Here is an 18,661-nt window from a genome sequence, read left to right as displayed (position 1 = left end):
GTGAGCTTTTACCCCCATCATGGGCAGCTAGGTTGCAGGAAGTATGTTTTGCATGCTTTCATAATACAATTGTATTACCTAATCTTGGAGAAGTTATTTCCTCCCCCTTTTATTTTACCCATGGGAGAGACTCCCAACAAAATGTTGACCTCCCTATTGTTCACTTTAATGGAGAGGGCAGGGAGCTGATCAAGTTCCTCCACTGAAATAGACTCCATAGCCCTATGAAAATACTTGGCTCTTAATGTAAACATCTCAGAACAAGCACCCGAACCATGGCACAAACTTTTCTTAAACCTCATTTCAGTTTTTGAAATCCTTTATTTTTTTTAGAAAAAACCCCAGCAATTTGCATACACTATCTTCAGAAACAGAAGGACAGCATTTCACAGACTATTTACAGATGAGTAACTTCACAGCTTAGGGATTTCCATTTCCCATGCCTGATTCGTTATTCGGAGGGTCAACTATTAGTCTGGGCTCAATCAACGCATCCCAACTTTCAGTTATCTAAAGGGGGGAAAAATGCATGTAAGACTCAACATGAGCAGATCAGATACATGCCATTTCACCAGCATTAACCCTTTTAAATAAATTTAACGTGATTAAACTATTTTGTATAATAAAATCAATTTTAACACACGCTTGCCCAAGAGACAAATTGCTGAACAAGACCTATGTCTGATAGCTTCGAGGCTGAATCAGTTTCTCTCCCTGGCTGCATTCAGGCATCATAATAAACATGGCAGGAATGAGTCTAAGCAACCCTGAGGCTTCCTCCCACTTCCCAGGGCATGTGACCATCAGGAGCTCAGAAGCCTTCACTTATTTCAGTCAACCTGTGGTTAAATCTCTATGACTTATTGAACAAGCCAGCTTCGTGTACCTTGTTTGAAGTTGCCTCATTTCAAGCAAACAATAATTCGGGGGGGGGGGACAGATTGTCAGGGCTGAATGACACATAAAGCTGCAGTTCATTAAAAGCAGAAGCGAAAGCTTCCAATCTCATCCCTGTTGCCACGTTGGATAAGGAGCGTGTTAAACCCAAAGGTCACCTAGGCTTCTTCCTATCGCAATAATGTCAAAATGATTGCATGCTCTAAGTTAAAACAGTAGACAAAGTGCCAGCACTTTAGTATACTTGCATTGATTAAGCAGTATTTTGTTTGCACACAACATCTGAAACAATGCAGACTTCTATAAGTATTAAAAATAGGGAACTAGACAGAGAATTTGTATTGGTACCAATTTATTTCTTGGTGTGATATTTAGTGTCTTAATCAACAGGAGAACCAGTGAAACCAATGGACTGGTTTCATTTGGTCCGCTTTGAGTATGAGGGTTGCATTCAACACAGCACAAATACAATTGTTCCGTAAGCGCGAGGATTTCTCCGTGTGCAACGTCATGCTTTCCCTTCTCCCCTAAATATGTTGCAAGGGTTCCCCCAACCTAGAGCAGATTTGGTGAGGGCACAGAAAAGTCTCCTTGCACTAGTGGTAAATTTTGCACTAAAATGACTAGTTAGTTGAACGCTGCCCCAAATTATTTGGATATTGCCCTTCGAACACAAAATAATAATAGTAGTAATAATAATGATAATAATAATAAAAAAAAATTATTTATACCCCGCCCTCCCTGGCCAGAGCCTGGCTCAGGGCTGCTAACACCAGTAAAATTATAGTAAAAACATAATGGGGGGAGCAATTTAAAATACAGTGGTGCCCCGCAAGACGAAATTAATTCGTTCCGCAAGTTTTGTCGTCTAGCGAATTTTTCGTCTTGCGAATCACGAAATCCCATAGGAATGCATTGAAAATCAATTAATGCGTTCCTATGGCCAAAAAAAGTCCAAACAAAGCCAAATTTGGTACAACAACAGTTTATTAACTGCTCTTTAAAGTCACACATACTGTAAAGAGCAGTTCAAAAATTGAAGGGAAAATAAATTAACTTTATAAACAAAACATGTCTTTGTTTTTAGACAAAGGAAACAAAGCCGTGAGACGTTTTCGTCTTGCGAAGCAAGCCCATAGGGAAATTTCGTCTTGCGAGGCAAATCGAAAACGGAAAAACCTTTCGTCTAGCGAGTTTTTTGTCTTGCGAGGCATTCGTCTTGCGAGGTACCACTGTACAGGTTAAAATGCAATTTAAAATGCAGCCTCATTTTAAAAGTAGCCCATAGATCAAAACTACAAGGGGAGGGAAACATAAGGGTCAGACTGAGTCCAAACCAAAGGCCAGGCGGAACAGCTCTGTCTTTCAGGCCCTGTGGAAAGATGTCAAGTCCCTCAGGGCCCTAGTCTCTTGTGACAGAGCGTTCCACCAAGTCGGGGCCAGTACTGAAAAGGCCCTGGCCCTAGTTGAGACCAATCTAACCACCTTGTGACTTGGGACCTCCAAAATGTTGTCATTTGTGGACCTTAAGGTCCTCCGCGGGGCATACCAGGTGAGGCGGTCCTGTAGGTACCTGGGTCCTAGGTCTCCTCTATAAGGAGAATACACTTCCAATGTGGATGAAACCCTCCAGCACAGAGAATTCCAGCAGGGCTCAACAGAGCTCTGTTCCCTCATGTCTCCCCCAAACACATCTTGGCACATACAAATGCTATATTACAGGCAGTTGGGGGACAGTCTGGGATACCTCTCCTCTCTCCTCTAGCCTGTCCTATAAGACAAGTAACTTGCAGTGCAAAGGGTTGAGAATCCTCCACGTACAGAGTCACTGCAATTGAGTAGAGAATGGAATGTGCCCTACAAATATGGTAAAAAATAAAAGGTCATTGGAATTATGTTAAAGGAGGCTCCTGCAAATTAATTCCAAGAAAGTGCTACCCCCATACCTTCCTATCGTGAGATACAGCATATTCTATTCTTTCGGCTCCATCTGCAGACTGGTAAACCAGATCAAACTTCCCTGGCTCTTTTGAAACTTAAAAGAAGAAACAAAAACCACAACAAATACAATTAGAACATTCGTACAAAGGTTTGGAGGTACTTAGAATGTGACTGGAAGTTGCAAGGGTGGTTATGCAATTGGGGCTGCAATCCTATAACCACTTTCCTGGGAGTAAGTCCCATTTAACACAGTGGGACTTATTTCTGATGCATAAACAATCGCACTGTAACGTGCAGTTAAAGCAGAATGGCGTACAATTAGTAAAGAAAAGTCAACTTTAAAAGAGAAGTTGCTGCCTTTATATGAGAAAATATACTGGGATGTAGCCAATATTAGTTGTGAGAGCAGAACCACTGAAATGAATGAACATGACTAACTTGGGTCATAGAATCATAGAATTCTAGAGTTGGAAGGGACCCTAAGGATCATTTAGTACAACCCCCCACAGTGCAGGAATATGCCGCTGTATCATATGGGGATCAAACTCCAGCCTTGGCATTATCAGAACCACACTCTAACCAACTGAGCTATCCATTAATTTCTGGGTTTACTCCAAGTAGAACTTGCTTGAATACAACCCATATTCACATTCAACTCCGAAGCTGTGTATCTCTTACCTGATGAGAAAGAAAGAATTTCAAGTTCTAGCTGTTTGTTAGCAGGATTCCAACTGACAATTTTTCCTTCCTTGAAAAGGAAAAATGAAAAAAGAGAAAGGAAGAAACGCGGTGTTTATTCTAGGTCGAGAACAAATGGACAAATGTCATCTGTCCCACATTTCAATCCTGTACAAACTGCAATAAAGGTAAAGGGACCCCTGACCATTAGGTCCAGTCGTGGCCGACTCCGGGGTTGCGGCGCTCATCTCGCTTTATTGGCCGAGGGAGCCGGCATACAGCTTCCGGGTCATGTGGCCAGCATGACTAAGCCGCATGTGGTGAACCAGAGCAGTGCACGGAAACGCCGTTTACCTTCCCGCCAGAGCGGTACCTATTTATTTACTTGCACATTGACGTGCTTTCGAACTGCTAGGTTGGCAGGAGCTGGGACCGAGCAACGGGAGCTCACCCCGTCGTGAGGATTCAAACCAACCTTCTGATTGGCAAGTCCTAGGCTCTGTGGTTTAACCCACAGCGCCACCCGCCTCCCACAAATTGCAATAGATCAGCATAAATCATTAGAATGCCATTATATACACAAGTCAGTTCTGAATGTTCCGTCACACTCAAGGGTGACCCAGGAACAGAACTCATGGACGGGGCTAAGGATAAGAGCAGGCTTGATTCTCAGTAGCAGGCTCAACAGAGAGAGAGCAGCATTAGTCCATGCCTGATCTGCCTTTCTCTATCACATGTACAGTGAATTAGTACCATTTGTTCCTATGGGGGGAAATAACCTTTGAACTGAACAGACACTGCTGTAGCAAGGGCAAAGCCTGATTTCTCTCCTTTAACCTTGGGTGGTTTAATCTTCATAGGCAGAGATCCTCACAAAGGAATGCAGTATGTGTATGTGTGAATTAACAATTTCACACTCAAAAATTGAATCAGAAGCCAGGACCAGCACAGAAGCAGCTTCAAATTCTAAACGCCTCTTATGGAAGAAACTGCTCCCTGTCAAGAAAATGGGGTCATTCCAGAGCATTCCCCACCCCAACAGGTGCTGAGAACACTCCTTTACTTTTTCCTAAGTAAGTGAATACCCACCTGCACAGGCTTCTTGCTGTACACCAGGGTTTCTCAAACTTGGGTCCCCAGCTGTTTTTGGACTACAACTCTCATCACCCTGAGCTAGCAGGACCAGTGGCCAGGGATGATGGAAATTGTAGTCCAAAAACAGCTGGAGACCTAAGTTTGGGAAACCCTGGTATGCACTATGAGACTGTATGGTACAATGGTTATAGAGTGTTGGCCTATGACCTAGGAGACCAGGGCTTGAATGTCCACTAAGCCATGGAGCTCCCTGGGTGACCTTGGGACAGTCACCGTCTTCCAGACTATCCTACCTCTCAAGGTTGTTGTGAGGATAAAACGGGGAGGGGAGAATCATCTGCGTTGCCTTGAGCTCCACGGAGTAACAGGTGATATATAAATGAAACAAATAATCTGGATTCTTTCCTGCATACTGACAAATTCTTAGCAAATGTATACAGACAAAGTTCATGGAATGTTCATTTATTTTATTAAGCCACACAAAACAGATGCTCATTCGGAAGATGAAGGCTCCCCCACTGGCAAAAAGTTAGCAGTGCATGTTTCTCTCTTTCCCTTTGCTCCTGGGCATTAAACGTATAATACTATAAAAGGGACGTGGGTGGTGCTGTGGGTTAAACCACAGAGCCTAGGACTTGCCGATCAGAAGGTCGGCGGTTCAAATCCCCACAACGGGGTGAGCTCCCGTTGCTCAGTCCCTGCTCCTGCCAACCTAGCAGTTCGAAAGCACGTCAAAGTGCAAGTAGATAAATAGGTACCGCTCTGGCGGGAAGGTAAACGGTGTTTCTGTGCGCTGCTCTGGTTCGCCAGAAGCCGCTTAGTCATGCTGGCCACATGACCCGGAAGCTGTACACTGGCTCCCTTGGCCAATAAAGTGAGTTGAGTGCCGCAACCCCAGAGTTGGTCACGATTGGACCTAATGGTCAGGGGTCCCTTTACCTTTACTATGTAGTGGATTTTCTTGGGATAGTTCTCTTCCACTCTATGATTCTAAAAGCTTGGTGAATCCAAATTTGAACTATGCAACCTTCTGATGTGTCTCATGTTCTTAACCGTTATTAGAATAAACAATGAGAAATGGCAATATTAAAAGGCCAAGATGCAATCTAGCTAAAAAAAAAAATACCATCAAAACACAACGAACAGTAGTCAGTCTCAATACCTTATAATCAGATACTTCAGGAGTGTAATTTTCAGTTAGCTCCAAAAGCTGTTGAAAGAAAATCAAACAGAAAGCATGAGACAAGCTGGTAATCCTTTTCCTTTTCTGGAAAAGCAACACAATTCCAACAAAAGAAGAATGGTTATTAAAATTAAGTGAGTATCTCAAACTAGTAAGACTAACAGAATTAGTAAGAAACCAACCGAGTGGAAAAATCAGAATGGGATGTCTTTGCAAATTATATGAGAAAAGCAAGTTCCCATAATTATGATTGGCTTAGCCTAGATTAAAAACTCCACAGGTAAACAAATTGTCTCTCCAAAATGTGTAAAATGATTATAGACAACCAAGATATGAGATTATAGGAACCATATAGTGGTCAAAGGAAGTCAATCTTTTTATTTTATTTTATTTCTTTTATGTATTTTTTTCTTTCTTCTCCAGCGGGTGCAGAATGCTGCAGCGAGGCTCCTCACGGGGTCTCTGCCATGGGAGCATATTCACCCAGTGCTTTTCAAGCTGCACTGGCTCCCGGTGGAGTACAGGGTCAGATTTAAGGTGCTGCTTTTGACCTTTAAAGCCCTTCACGGCCTAGGACCCTTGTACCTACGAGACCGCCTCTCCCCGTATGCCCCACGGAGAGCCTCAAGGTCCATAAATTGCAACACCCTAGTGGTCCCGGGCCCTAAGGAAGTCAGATTAGCCTCAACCAGAGCCAGGGCCTTTTCAGCACTGGCTCCGGCCTGGTGGAACGCTCTGCCTCATGAGACCAGGGCCCTGCAGGATCTGATTTCTTTCCGCAGGGCCTGTAAGACAGAGTTGTTCCGCCTGGCCTTTGGCTTGGAGCCAATTTGATTCCCTCCCCCTCTTCCTTTTTTTCCTTTCTCCTCCTGTGATGAGGCTGCATTTTAGTATTTTAAAGTTTCAATATTTTAATGTTGTATTTTAATCTTATTTTTAAGTTGTAGTCATTCAACTTGTTTTTATTATTGCTTGTTAGCTGCCCTGAGCCCGGCCTTGGCTGGGAAGGGCGGAGTATAAATTTATTATTATTATTATTATTATTATTATTATTATTATTATTATTATTATTATTATTATTATTATTATTATTATTTACTACCCAAAGGAGTCTCAAAGCGGCTAACATTCTCTTTTCCCTTCCTCCCCCACAACAAACACTCTGAGAGAACAATATAAATCTAAATTGGATTTTTCTGGGGGGGCAGGAACCACACACACATTGATGCATTAATTTATCTAAACTGAGGAAGGGGGCACATCAGCTGATCTAGATGTCAGAATAGTAGGAACTCTGGTCCCTGTTCGCAAGTAATCAAGTCCCAGGTTCAGTCCCTAGCATTTAAAAGTTGCAAGGCTGGAGAAGCTTCTTCCTCAAGTCTAGAACTGTGGACAACAACCAGAGCAAACAATAGCGGGCTAGGTGGACATGTTGCCTGACTTCACATAAGACAGCTCTGAATGGTTTCTACTTGGATGTGCCTGTTCGTGGATGATGATGAGGTCTCCATCTGACTCTCCTTCTCTGGTAACATCTCTGATAGAGTAGCTGCCCTACTAGTCCCCGCAGGAACCACCTACTGATGCACCTATTGAGTGGCCACCAAGACCATATAACACCGGTCCTGGAAGACCAACATTGGCTCCCAGTATGTTTCCGAGCACAATTCAAAGTGTTGGTGCTGACCTTTAAAGCCCTAAACGGCCTCAGCCCAGTATACCTGAAGGAACGTCTCCATCCCCATCGTTCAGCCCAGACACTGAGGTCCAGCTCCGAGGGCCTTCTGGCAGTTCCCTCCCTGCGAGAAGTGAGGTTACAGGGAACCAGGCAGAGGGCCTTCTCGGTAGTGGCACCCTTCCTATAGAACGCCCTCCCATCAGATGTCAAGGAAATAAACAACTGACTTTTAGAAGACATCTGAAGGCAGCCCTGTTTAGGGACGTTTTTAATGTTTGATCGCATGATGATGATGATGATGATGATGTTGGGAGCCGCCCAGAGTGACTGGGTGGGGTATAAATAATAAATTATTCTTATTATTATCTTTAATCCGATTTTGAGCCTGAAGGAGAAATTATGTCGAAAGCATCATCAACAATGGTGGTTGCTCACCATTTAACAACTGTTAGAGAGACAAAGTTTCTTTTCTTTTTAGCCAGCCGGTATCTTCCTAGGGTTTGTATTTTCAGTTTAAATACACATTTTTAATTTAAGTAATTTACCTAAGTATTTGTGCAGTCTTCTCGGACTTCTGTTTGCAGTTCTTATTATGTATTGCACTCCTTTTTTCCAGCAAGGTTAACAGAGTGCAAGAAACAATTTAATCCTACCAAGTACATATGCAAATAGGCGAGAATATGACCTTTCAAGAATCATAGCCACCTAAAACAGATGTTAGAGGAGTTAAAGACTTCATGCCAGAACTACGTTAACACTACAAGTGTGTATTTTTTAGTCTACCTCACCCAACAGAATGTGCTAACACACTCATCATAAGAAGTCTTGACTCCAGCCCTCAAATTCCTGCCAATGTTACTAGTGTCTTCCCTCCATACAGCTTGCAAGATGACGGAAGAGCAGGATAAAAATTATCTAAGCAAGAAGCGAGGAACAAAAATGTTTTGAGATTTCATACCTTAAAGGCAATTTTCTCTCCTACTTGTGGAGGAGCAGCTAACAGAGGCAATATGCTATAGTCCTTCTTAGGAGCTTCTGGTGGATTCTGTGAAACAATGATTAAAAACATTATCATCCACAATCAAACCCAGTGAAGAGCATTAATGTGATATAGAGGGCAAAAGATGGCAGGGGGAAATTGCAGGAAAAGCCAGAGGCAATGAGAGAACTTCCACATGCAGATGCACTCTACCTGGGTTCCAGATATTGGGAACAACCAGGGATGGAAAGCCACCACCTTCATGTCCTGCTCGTCAGGTTTCAGAGGTATCTATATTTCCTCTGCAGGCGACAAAATATGAAACCCAATGCTGCTGTTCCAATTGCTGAAAGTTTTCTGAGGCCGTGGAAGTGTTTGCTAACATCTGGAAAATGTTTTCTTTCTCTATAACCTTCAGGTCTTAAGATCAGTAGAGGGGAAGCCACTGCCCTCAGAAGTTTTGGAGGGAGATCTGGGAAAGGGCAATATCTGTGGCAGCCCCTAAGTTGTGGAATTCCCTTCCCACAGATGTGTATTTTACTTTCACTGTATGATTTTCATCATATGCTAAAGACACACCTCTTCATCTTGGTTTTTGACACCCAAGGTACACGTTTAGGTCCACTCTATTCTTCTGATTTTAAATTGCTTTACCAGGGACCTTATGGTGAAGGGTAGTTAATTATTTTTTATTATTATTATTATTATTATTATTATTATTATTATTATTATTATTATTATTATTATTTTATATCCCTTTTTCCAATTCCCCCTTCCCCCAGCACCTCCTTCCATGCTGCCCTGAAGAGTACTTCAACTCCCTGGAACAGATTTCCAGGGGACTACAGTAGAAAATCAGCAAAAAACCATCTCCCATTCTCTTAAGCTAAACCTTTTCTGCAAGCAGAACGGCAGCACTGGATTTCTTCACCCACAATGCTCATTTGTGGGCTACTATTTTGTACGTAATTTAGGGTGTAGGCAGGGTCATCACGATCACACTAACAGTTACACGCTTTGCTTTACACCAGTTTTTCTTTTAATTTTGTGAGTTATCAAACAGTGTTCCATCGAGAACAGCTCAAGATACACGTTGATCTACCCACATGTAGGTGAGGAATCATATGATTATATGCTGCCTTAGAGTTTTTAATTTGATTCAACACATGTAATTATTATTAATATTATTTTCAGTTGTTATCCTTGAGAAACGTAGAAAATAACAGGATATATTTATCTGAAAGTCTTCAAACTTACACGACCCTTCAAAAATTAGGTAAGGAACCAAATGGTACATAATACTGTTTTATAATTTATGATAATTTAGAATTAAAATGTATTTTCATGTAATATTTGATACTTCCAGCTGATGAAGGTGAATACATCGAAACAGGGCCCTGTCCTGGTTTCTAATCCATAATTGACTTCTGACTTCTGCTCTATGATTGAAACTGAGTCTTCATCTGCAAGCTGATAAATTATAAGGATCAACATTATTGTCAAGTGAAAAAGAGAAAATCTTTGTAACGAATTATTGTATTATTCCTGTCTTTATGAGTTTGGGTTTGTAATCTCTGTTAGAGTTTGTAATCTCTATTTGAGTTTGTAATCCTTGTCAGAATACATACGTTTGAATGGATTAGTTTTTGTTACTATTGACTATTGATTTGTGAGTAGGGACCAGTCCCACTATTGAAACTTACATTGGCCTGAGTTCTTGGTGTGCTTTTTTCTTGGTATATTTAATAACAATAACTCCAACTTATTTAATGTTAATGGAGACTAAAGCAGGCAGTCGCCAGCAGACTCACCTGTATAATAACTGAAGAGTTTGTTGCTACTTCGTGCAACTGTTGCTGCTTTTGCTGCTCACCGTTGTAATTGTGGAAGAAGTTAAGATTCTCTCCCCTTCCTCTTCCCCGGCCCCTCATCATCCCACGACAGCCACGGACCCTAGGCCCTCTCCAAAAGGGGTTTTCTCCTCTGCCACGACCCCGCCTGCTGTCGCTGGGACTTATTTCTGGTCCACAAGTGACAGCTGGCAGCTGTTTCCTGCCATTCCCTCCCAACGCCTGGCTGACTGCAGAATTTGTCTTGGGTTTCTTAGCAGTGCAAGCCTCCGAGTCTGAGCTATCAGATTCTGAAGAGGAGCTTTTAGGTTTGCTCTTTGAAGCTGGGCCTCCCGCAGTTCCTTGGCTATTATATGGCGGCTTACTTTTCAAGTTATTGCTCTTCTGCTCCTCCTGCTCTCCTGAAGTAGAATCTGAATCTGAACTTGAGGACGGACTCTTGGCTTTTTTACTACATGCTGCCTTGGGACTATCACTGCCTTTCTGTTTAGCGGCAACTTTACCAGCCGATTTCGCAGAAGAAGCCAGTTGTGGTTTGTTTACGTGCTGTGATGCCACCTTAGTTTGATGCAAGTGTTTTCGTTTTGCATCTGCTATATTGTGGTCACTCTCGCTTGATGAAGTGGAGGAGTCGCTTGAGGTTTCACGTTTCTTTGTGCCGGACTGTCCTACTGGGGTTTTCGCTGCACTTTTTTGGCTAGGGCTAAAAGAAAAAGTCTTGTTGGTCTTTTGTGAAGTGTTATTTATTTCTATGGCTTTTTCTTTTCTCCTTTTCTTTTTATCTTTGGTTGCTCCCTTCTCTTTTTCCCGGTCAACTTTTTTTTTTAACTTCTTGGAATGGCAAGTACTATCATCGCTCTCGCTGTCTGTGGCAGAGGATCTTCCAATCGCGTTTTTCCTTTTCTTAAGGGCCTTTGGGTCCTGAATGTTTGCAGCGCTCTCTTCCTGACAAGAAAGACGCTCGCAGTTCCATTTGCCCTTCTTTCTTTTTTTGTGACCTTCATCTTCGCTGTCAGAATCTTTCACTTCCAACTTCTGCCGGCGTCGTTTCCTTCGTTTTTTTGATTGGTTACGAAAACCGTTGGCAATTTTATCATTATCTTCTTCCTCGATAACTTCCTCCAATTTGACTCTGTCGGGATATCATGCAAGAGAAAGTTCTGTTATGATCATGGCATCATTTATACATTGTTACTCTAAAAACATCCATTCGTGCCAAACTTTAATCCTACACTGGCAAAGAAATCTTAGGGATTTCAGTTGAACAACATGTTTGCAGTGTGTGTTTCATGTTCCTTTTTAACCAAGCCTTTGGTCAATCTGTTTGGCATCCTATACCCTTTTAAAATGTGGCTCTTTTCTGAGGTTTTTTTAATTGGGTTGCTCTTTTTATTCTGATTATATATGTTGTGATCTTTTTCTGTGAACTGCCCTGAGACCTCCAGGGATTGGTGGTATAGAAACTCAATAAATAATAACTTTTAGCTAGCAACAGTATGCATAGTGCAGGCATGGCCAAATGTGGCCCTCCAGATGTCTGGGGACTACAATTCCCATCATCCCTGACCACTGGTCCTGTTAGCTTAAGGTTACCAGATTTTTTTCAATGAATCCAGGGGCACTTTTCAACTTCAATGGATTTTGTATGGGGACTGATTTGTAGAAACGGGGACTGTCCCCAGGAAACGTGGACAACTGGTAACCTTATGTTAGCTAGGGATGGTGGGAGTTGTAGTCCCAAAACCTCTGGAGGGCCAAGTTTGGCTATGCCTGGCATAGTGCGTATGTGTAAAAGATATCTGTAACCTGGAGTTCATACCTTGGAATGTATTTTGCCTCTACCGTTCCTTTTTAACCAGGCCTTTGGTTGATGTGTTTGACATTCTATACTCTTTTAAAATGTGGCTCTTTTTGGGGTGGGGGTGGGGTTGATATTGGGTTGCTCTTTTTATTCTGATTACAGTGGTACCTCGGGTTAAGTGCTTAATTTGTTCCGGGGGTCTGTTCTTAACCTGAAACTGTTCTTAACCTGAAGCACCACTTTAGCTAATGGGGCCTCCTGCTGCCGCTGTGCCGCCAGAGCACGATTTCTGTTCTTATCCTGAAGCAAAGTTCTCAACCTGAGGTACTATTTCTGGGTTAGCGGAGTGTGTAACCTGAAGCATATGTAACCCGAGGTACCACTGTATATATGTTATGATCTTTTCTGTGAACCACCCGGATACCTCCGGGTATAGAGCGGTCTACAAACTCAAATAATAAAACAATAATAATAATACAGTGGTGCCTCACAAGACGAAATTAATCCGTTCCGCGAGTCTCTTCGTCTAGCGGATTTTTCGTCTTGCGAAGCAACCCTATTAGCGGCTTAGCGGATTAGCGCTATTAGGGTTTAGCGGCTATTAAAGGCTTAGCAGCTATTAAATATAATAATAATAATAATAATAATAATAATAATAATAATAATAATTTATTATTTATACCCCGCCCATCTGGCTGGGCCTCCCCAGCCACTCTGGGCGGCTTCCATAAAAACCAAAAATACAATAAAATATCACACGTTAAAAACTTCCCTGAACAGGGCTGCCTTAAGATGTCTCCTGAATGTCAGGTAGTTGTTTATCGCTTTGACATCTGCTGGAAGGGCGTTCCACAGGGCGGGCGCCACTACCGAGAAGGCCCTCTGCCTGGTTCCCTGTAGCTTTGCTTCTCGCAATGAGGGAACCGCCAGAAGGCCCTCGGCGCTGGACCTCAGCGTCCGGGCAGAATGATGGGGGTGGAGACGCTCCTTCAGGTATACTGGACCGAGGCCGTTTAGGGCTTTAAAGGTCAGCACCAACACTTTGAATTGTGCTCGGAAACGTACTGGGAGCCAATGCAGGTCTTTCAAGACCGGTGTTATATGGTCTCGGCGGCCGCTCCCAGTCACCAGTCTAGCTACCGCATTCTGGATTAGTTGTAGTTTCCGAGTCACCTTCAAAGGTAGCCCCACGTAGAGTGCATTGCAGTAGTCCAAGCGGGAGATAACCAGAGCATGCACCACTCTGGCGAGACAGTCCGCAGGCAGATAGGGTCTCAGCCTACGTACCAGATGGAGCTGGTAAACAGCTGCCCTGGACACAGATTTGACCTGTGCCTCCATGGACAGCTGTGAGTCCAAAATGACTCCCAGGCTGCGCACCTGGTCCTTCAGGGGCACAGTTACCGTATTTTTCGCCCTATAAGACACACTTTTTCCCCTCCAAAAATGAAGGGGAAATCTGGGTGCGTCCTATGGGGCGAATGCAGGCTTTCGCTGAAGCCTGGAGAGCGAGAGGGGTCCGTGCGCGCCGACCCCTCTCGCTCTCCAGGCTTCAGGAAGCTATCCCAAGTCTTGCAAGCCCGGCGGGATGTCCCGCGGGCTCGCAAGGCTTGCGGGCAGCAGCCTGCACCCAAAAGCTGGGGACAGCGGGGAGGCGCAGCGCCGCCACCCCGCTATTCCCCGACCTGATCTGGAGGCTGGCGGGGGGAGAAGCAAGCCTGCTTCTCCCCCCCGCCAGCCCCACAACCTCCAGATCAGGTCGGGGAATAGCGGGATGGCAGCGCTCCGCCATCCCCCTATTCCCCGACCTGATCTGGAGGCTGGCGGGCGGAGAAGCAAGCCTGCTTCTCCCCCCCGCCAGCCCCACAAGCTCGGGGGATAGGGGGATGGCGGAGCGCCGCCATCCCGCTATTCCCTGACCTGATCTGGAGGCTGGCGGGGGGAGAAGCAAGCCTGCTTCTCCCCCCGCCAGCCCCACAAGCTCGGGGGATAGCGGGCCAAGCTGTCCCTGAAGGCAGAAGAGGGAGATGGAGCACTCCATCTCCCTCTTCTAGCTTGGGATGGTTGCACAAAGCCTCTGCTGGGCTGCGCAGTGTGCTGCCCCACAGAGGCTTGGGAGGCTGTCCCTGAAGGCAGAAGAGGGAGACGAAGTGCTCCGTCTCCCTCTTCTAGCTTGGGCAAACCTGGGGGGAAATCAAATTTTTTCCTTTGATTTCCCCCCTCAAAAAATAGGTGCGTCCTATGGGCCGGTGTGTCCTATAGGGCGAAAAATACGGTACCCCATTCAGGACCAGGGAATCCTCCACACCTGCCCGCCTCCTGTCCCCCAAAAACAGTACTTCTGTCTTGTCAGGATTCAACCTCAATCTGTTAGCCGCCATCCATCCTCCAACCGCGTCCAGACACTCACACAGGACCTTCACCGCCTTCACTGGTTCTGATTTAAAAGAGAGGTAGAGCTGGGTATCATCCGCATACTGATGAACACCCAGCCCAAACCTCCTGATGATCTCTCCCAGCGGCCACATGTAAATGTTGAAAAGCATGGGGGAGAGGACAGAACCCTGAGGCACCCCACAAGTGAGAGCCCAGGGGTCTGAACACTCATCCCCCACCACCACTTTCTGAACATGGCCCAGGAGGAAGGAGCGGAACCACTGTATAACAGTGCCCCCAGCTCCCAGCCCCTCAAGACGGTCCAGAAGGATGCTATGGTCGATGGTATCAAACGCCGCTGAGAGATCCAGCAGAACTAGGAAACAGCTCTCACCTTTGTCCCTAGCCTGCCGGGGATCATCAACCAGTGCGACCAAGGCAGTTTCAGTCCCATGATGAGGCCTGAATCCCGACTGGAAGGGATCCAAATGGTCCGCTTCTTCCAGGCGTGCCTGGAGTTGTTCGGCAACCGCTCGCTCAATCACCTTGCCCAGGAATGGAAGATTTGAGACTGGGCGATAGTTGGCCATCGTGGCCGCATCTAAAGATGGTTTTTTAAGAAGCGGTTTAATAACCGCCTCTTTCAGCGGGTCTGGGAAGGCTCCCTCATGGAGGGAAGCATTCACCACCCCACGAAGCCCATTGCCCAGTCCTTCCCGGCTAGCTTTTATAAGCCAGGATGGGCATGGATCCAGGAGACAGGTGGTTGGTTTCACTCGTCCAAGCAGCCTGTCCACATCCTCGGAGGTAACAGATTGGAATTGATCCCACTCAACTTGACTAGACAGAACTCTAGCACTCTCCCGCCCCAGCCCTGCTCCCACGGTGGAGTCTACTTCTTCCCGAATCTGAGCGATTTTATCTGCAAAAAACTTTGCAAAATCATTGCAGGAGAACATGTGGCCCGTACTGGGCCCCGATGTTGCAGGTGGTTCCGCTAAATTGTGAACCACCTGAAAAAGTCTCCTGCTGCTGTTTTCTGCAGATGCAATAGAGGCGGTGAAGAAATTCTTCTTCGCCGTCGCTATCGCCACTTGGTAGGCTCGACGTTGAGCTCTAACCTGTGTCCGGTCAGATTCGGAATGAGTTATCCACCACCGGCGCTCTAGCTGTCTCAACGATTGTTTCATTGCCCTCAGATCCGTGGAAAACCACGGGGCTGTCCGGGCTCCATGCAATCGGAGAGGGCGCTTCGGAGCCAAACAGTCAATAGCCCTGGTTAACTCCACATTCCAGCGGGCCACCAGGGAATCAGCTGAAAGGCCATCAACATGGGATAAAGCATCCCCTACCACTCTCTGGAAACCATTTGGATCCATTAAGTGGCAGGGGCGGACCATAAAGGCTTAGCGGCTAAAAGGCTATTAGCGGCTTAGAAAAAAGGCGGGAAGCGAAAAAAATCGGAACACTTGCAAGACGTTTTCGTCTTGCAAAGCAAGCCCATAGGGAAAATCATCTTGCGAAGCAGCTCAAAAACGGAAAACCCTTTCGTCTAGCGGGTTTTCCGTCTTGCGAGGCATTCGTCTTGCAGGGCACCACTGTACCTTCTGAGCTCCAGATGGGGGGGGGGAGTCCTACCACCCACCCCCAATTGTCCCGTCCTGTATTTTGCCAGAACAAAGGGGTGGGGAACACCCCCCAGCAGTTCTCAATCTGTGGGTCCCCAGAGGTTGTTGGACTACAACTCCCATCATCCCTGAGCTCTGGCCTTGCTAGCTAAGGGTGATGGGAGTTGTAGTCCAACAACATCTGGGGACCCACAGGTTGAGAAAGGCTGCCCCTAAACATAAGTCACCTGCTGGTTCGTTCAAAGTGGGGCAGGTTGGGGGGCCCGAGGGCGACTCTCACTCCCCCCCGACCCAGCCCTCTTTCTTTCACACCCCCTGAGCGCCCTTCTCAGCCCCACCGGAGAGAGTCGTTGTCCCTCACGATCCTGGCGCTCTCGGTGGGCGGCAGCAGCGCCCCGTCGAGGAAGAGGCTGAGCTTGGCGCGGTGGCTGAAGCCGAACTTGTCCCGGACGAGGCTGCTCAGGTCGGTGACGAGGCGCACCTGGCGGGGCTCCAGGAGCAGCCAGCACAGCCCGCAGGCCGGCGTCCCCGGCGGAGGGTAGTCGAAGAGCAGCCGGAGGCGCACGGGGGCCTCGCCGCCGCCGCCGGTGGCCGCCGCCATCTTGGTGAGGGCGGGAGAGGAAGGTCGGGGAAAGGGAGATGGGAGGAGCCTCCGCTACGGCGCCCCGCGAGGGACGAAAAGCGAAAAAGCTTTATTGATTTTAAAAGTTGCAAGCAGCATGCGTCTTGTTAAGTGAACAAATAATAAGAATCACAATCTTTCACATGTATGCGTGTGAGAGAGAGAGATGGACATTTTAAAAAAATTAAGATTTCTCCCAGCACTTTATGTTTCCATGGACATTTTAAACCAATTACAGTAGTTGCAATGTTCATGACTCAAAACTAGGAAGCACCAAAGTTCTCCATAACTGGTTGCAGCTAAGGTAGTAGTTCTCAGGAATATGAAACGGAAAGCAACCCAAAGCAGCAAGCATTATAAGAGTAGCTGCAGACCCTTCACGGTTCAAGTGAAGTTTGTCTGTTTGCATAATTTATGCAGTTTGCAGAAGAAAATAACCACATTATTCTCCATCCAGGCTTGAAGATTGTCTCCTGGTTTCTCTGGAAAGTAGCTGAAACAGCTGGGTTGTGCTTTATGTGTACTGTTGTTGCTGTGTGTGTGTGTTGGTCCGGGACAGAGAAGCAGCGTTGTAGGTTTTCCATTGTAAGGATGCAATCCAGATCCTTTTGGAATTAACCAAAGAGCTCTCCCAGAGCTTTTAAATAGTTTTGCTTTCCATGCCAAGTTTTACTGGAACAACTTTGCAAAGTAACTGCTGCTGTTCGCTCAAAGCACATGGGCTGGGTAAAAATAAAATAATAATAACAACAATAATTTCTTCAATAGGATTTATGGCAATGCCTTTGGTTGTCAGCTGACCGGGGGTGGGGGATAAACCCTGGTTAATTCCTGCATGTTTAACAATCCCATTGCAAACAGAAATTAACAGGTTAAGCACAGCCTAATCACACATCGAGCTGCTGTTAAAGGCACAGGGGCAGGTTAAAATGTGCAAACCCTAAGAATTAATGGATCTAAACTGATGGCTTCTCATAATGCTAATGTCGGCATGTCAAGGCCAGCATCTATGCAAGGAACGGGCTGGCTCACCATATCACAAAAGCATGTAAAGGAAAAAGTGAACATAAGAGACAGCTAGAACCTTGTACAGACTATCTGCAGCATGTTTGGAAAAGAGGAGTTTGTGGCATGTAGAAAACGTGCAAACAGAACTCCTTAATCGTAGGCAGAGATATGGGCCTTTTTTCTCATAAAGGTAAAGGGACCCCTGACCATTAGGTCCAGCCGTGGCCAACTCTGGGGTTGCGGCGCTCATCTCGTTTACCTTCCCATCGGAGCGGTATCTATTTATCTACTTGCACTTTGATGTGCTTTCGAATGGCTAAGTGGGCTGGAGCAGGGACCAAACAACGGGAGCTCACCCCGTTGCGGAGATTCAAACCGCCAACCTTCTGATCGGCAAGCCCTTGTTTCTGTGGTTTAACCCACAGCGCCACCCATGCCCTTATTTCTCATACTGCACTTTGAAAAAAGAAAATCAGTGGCACATTTGATTTTTCTGGGACAAGTGCTATGTCTAGAGTGCTCATCCCCTGCCCTCCCCCACTTCAATGCCTTGTTAAAGTACCGTAGTCTTGACATTAGTAGATTGATCTTTGCAGTGGGGAGGGCACACACCTACAGCCCTCCAGGTGTTGGGTTTTAACCATCATCCCTGCCATGCTGGTGGAGGCTGATGGGAGTTGGAGTCCCACAACATCTGTAGGTTCACAGATCAGCCACGCCTGCTTTTTATACTTAGGTTGGCATAAGTGTCTGTCTCGGGAAACAATGGGGGTGAAGTCAAACCACTAGGGGAATCACAGCGCCCGAAGGGACCTTTCTCCAGGGTGCAAGCTTGGACAGTGTGTGTGGAGGTCTTGGGCTGCCTAGACCACCCTCTCGGCCTCTCTGATGTGGTCCGAAGGAAAGCAGAGCAAGTGATAGATAG

The 18,661-nt window shown here is 45.8% G+C and overlaps 1 protein-coding gene across 1 annotated transcript; it reads right to left on the bottom strand.

The window, feature by feature from the left end:
- Positions 1 to 301: 301 nt before the first annotated feature.
- COIL (coilin) lies at positions 302 to 16,723 on the bottom strand. Its single transcript, XM_081181375.1, has 7 exons — positions 16,445 to 16,723; positions 10,263 to 11,433; positions 8,431 to 8,517; positions 5,774 to 5,821; positions 3,517 to 3,586; positions 2,844 to 2,932; positions 302 to 510 (listed from the first exon to the last, which is right to left on the bottom strand). Exons 1-7 carry the CDS (start codon positions 16,705 to 16,707, stop codon positions 421 to 423), a joined length of 1,818 nt encoding a protein of 605 aa, XP_081037501.1. The 5' UTR covers positions 16,708 to 16,723; the 3' UTR covers positions 302 to 420.
- Between the last annotated feature and the right edge of the window lie 1,938 nt (positions 16,724 to 18,661).

The sequence above is a fragment of the Podarcis bocagei genome (genome assembly GCF_964188305.1).
Source record: "Podarcis bocagei genome assembly, chromosome: 2".
Lineage (NCBI taxonomy): Eukaryota > Metazoa > Chordata > Lepidosauria > Squamata > Lacertidae > Podarcis > Podarcis bocagei.
Note: the sequence above shows the minus strand (reverse complement) of the source record. Positions and strands in the feature narration are given on the sequence as shown.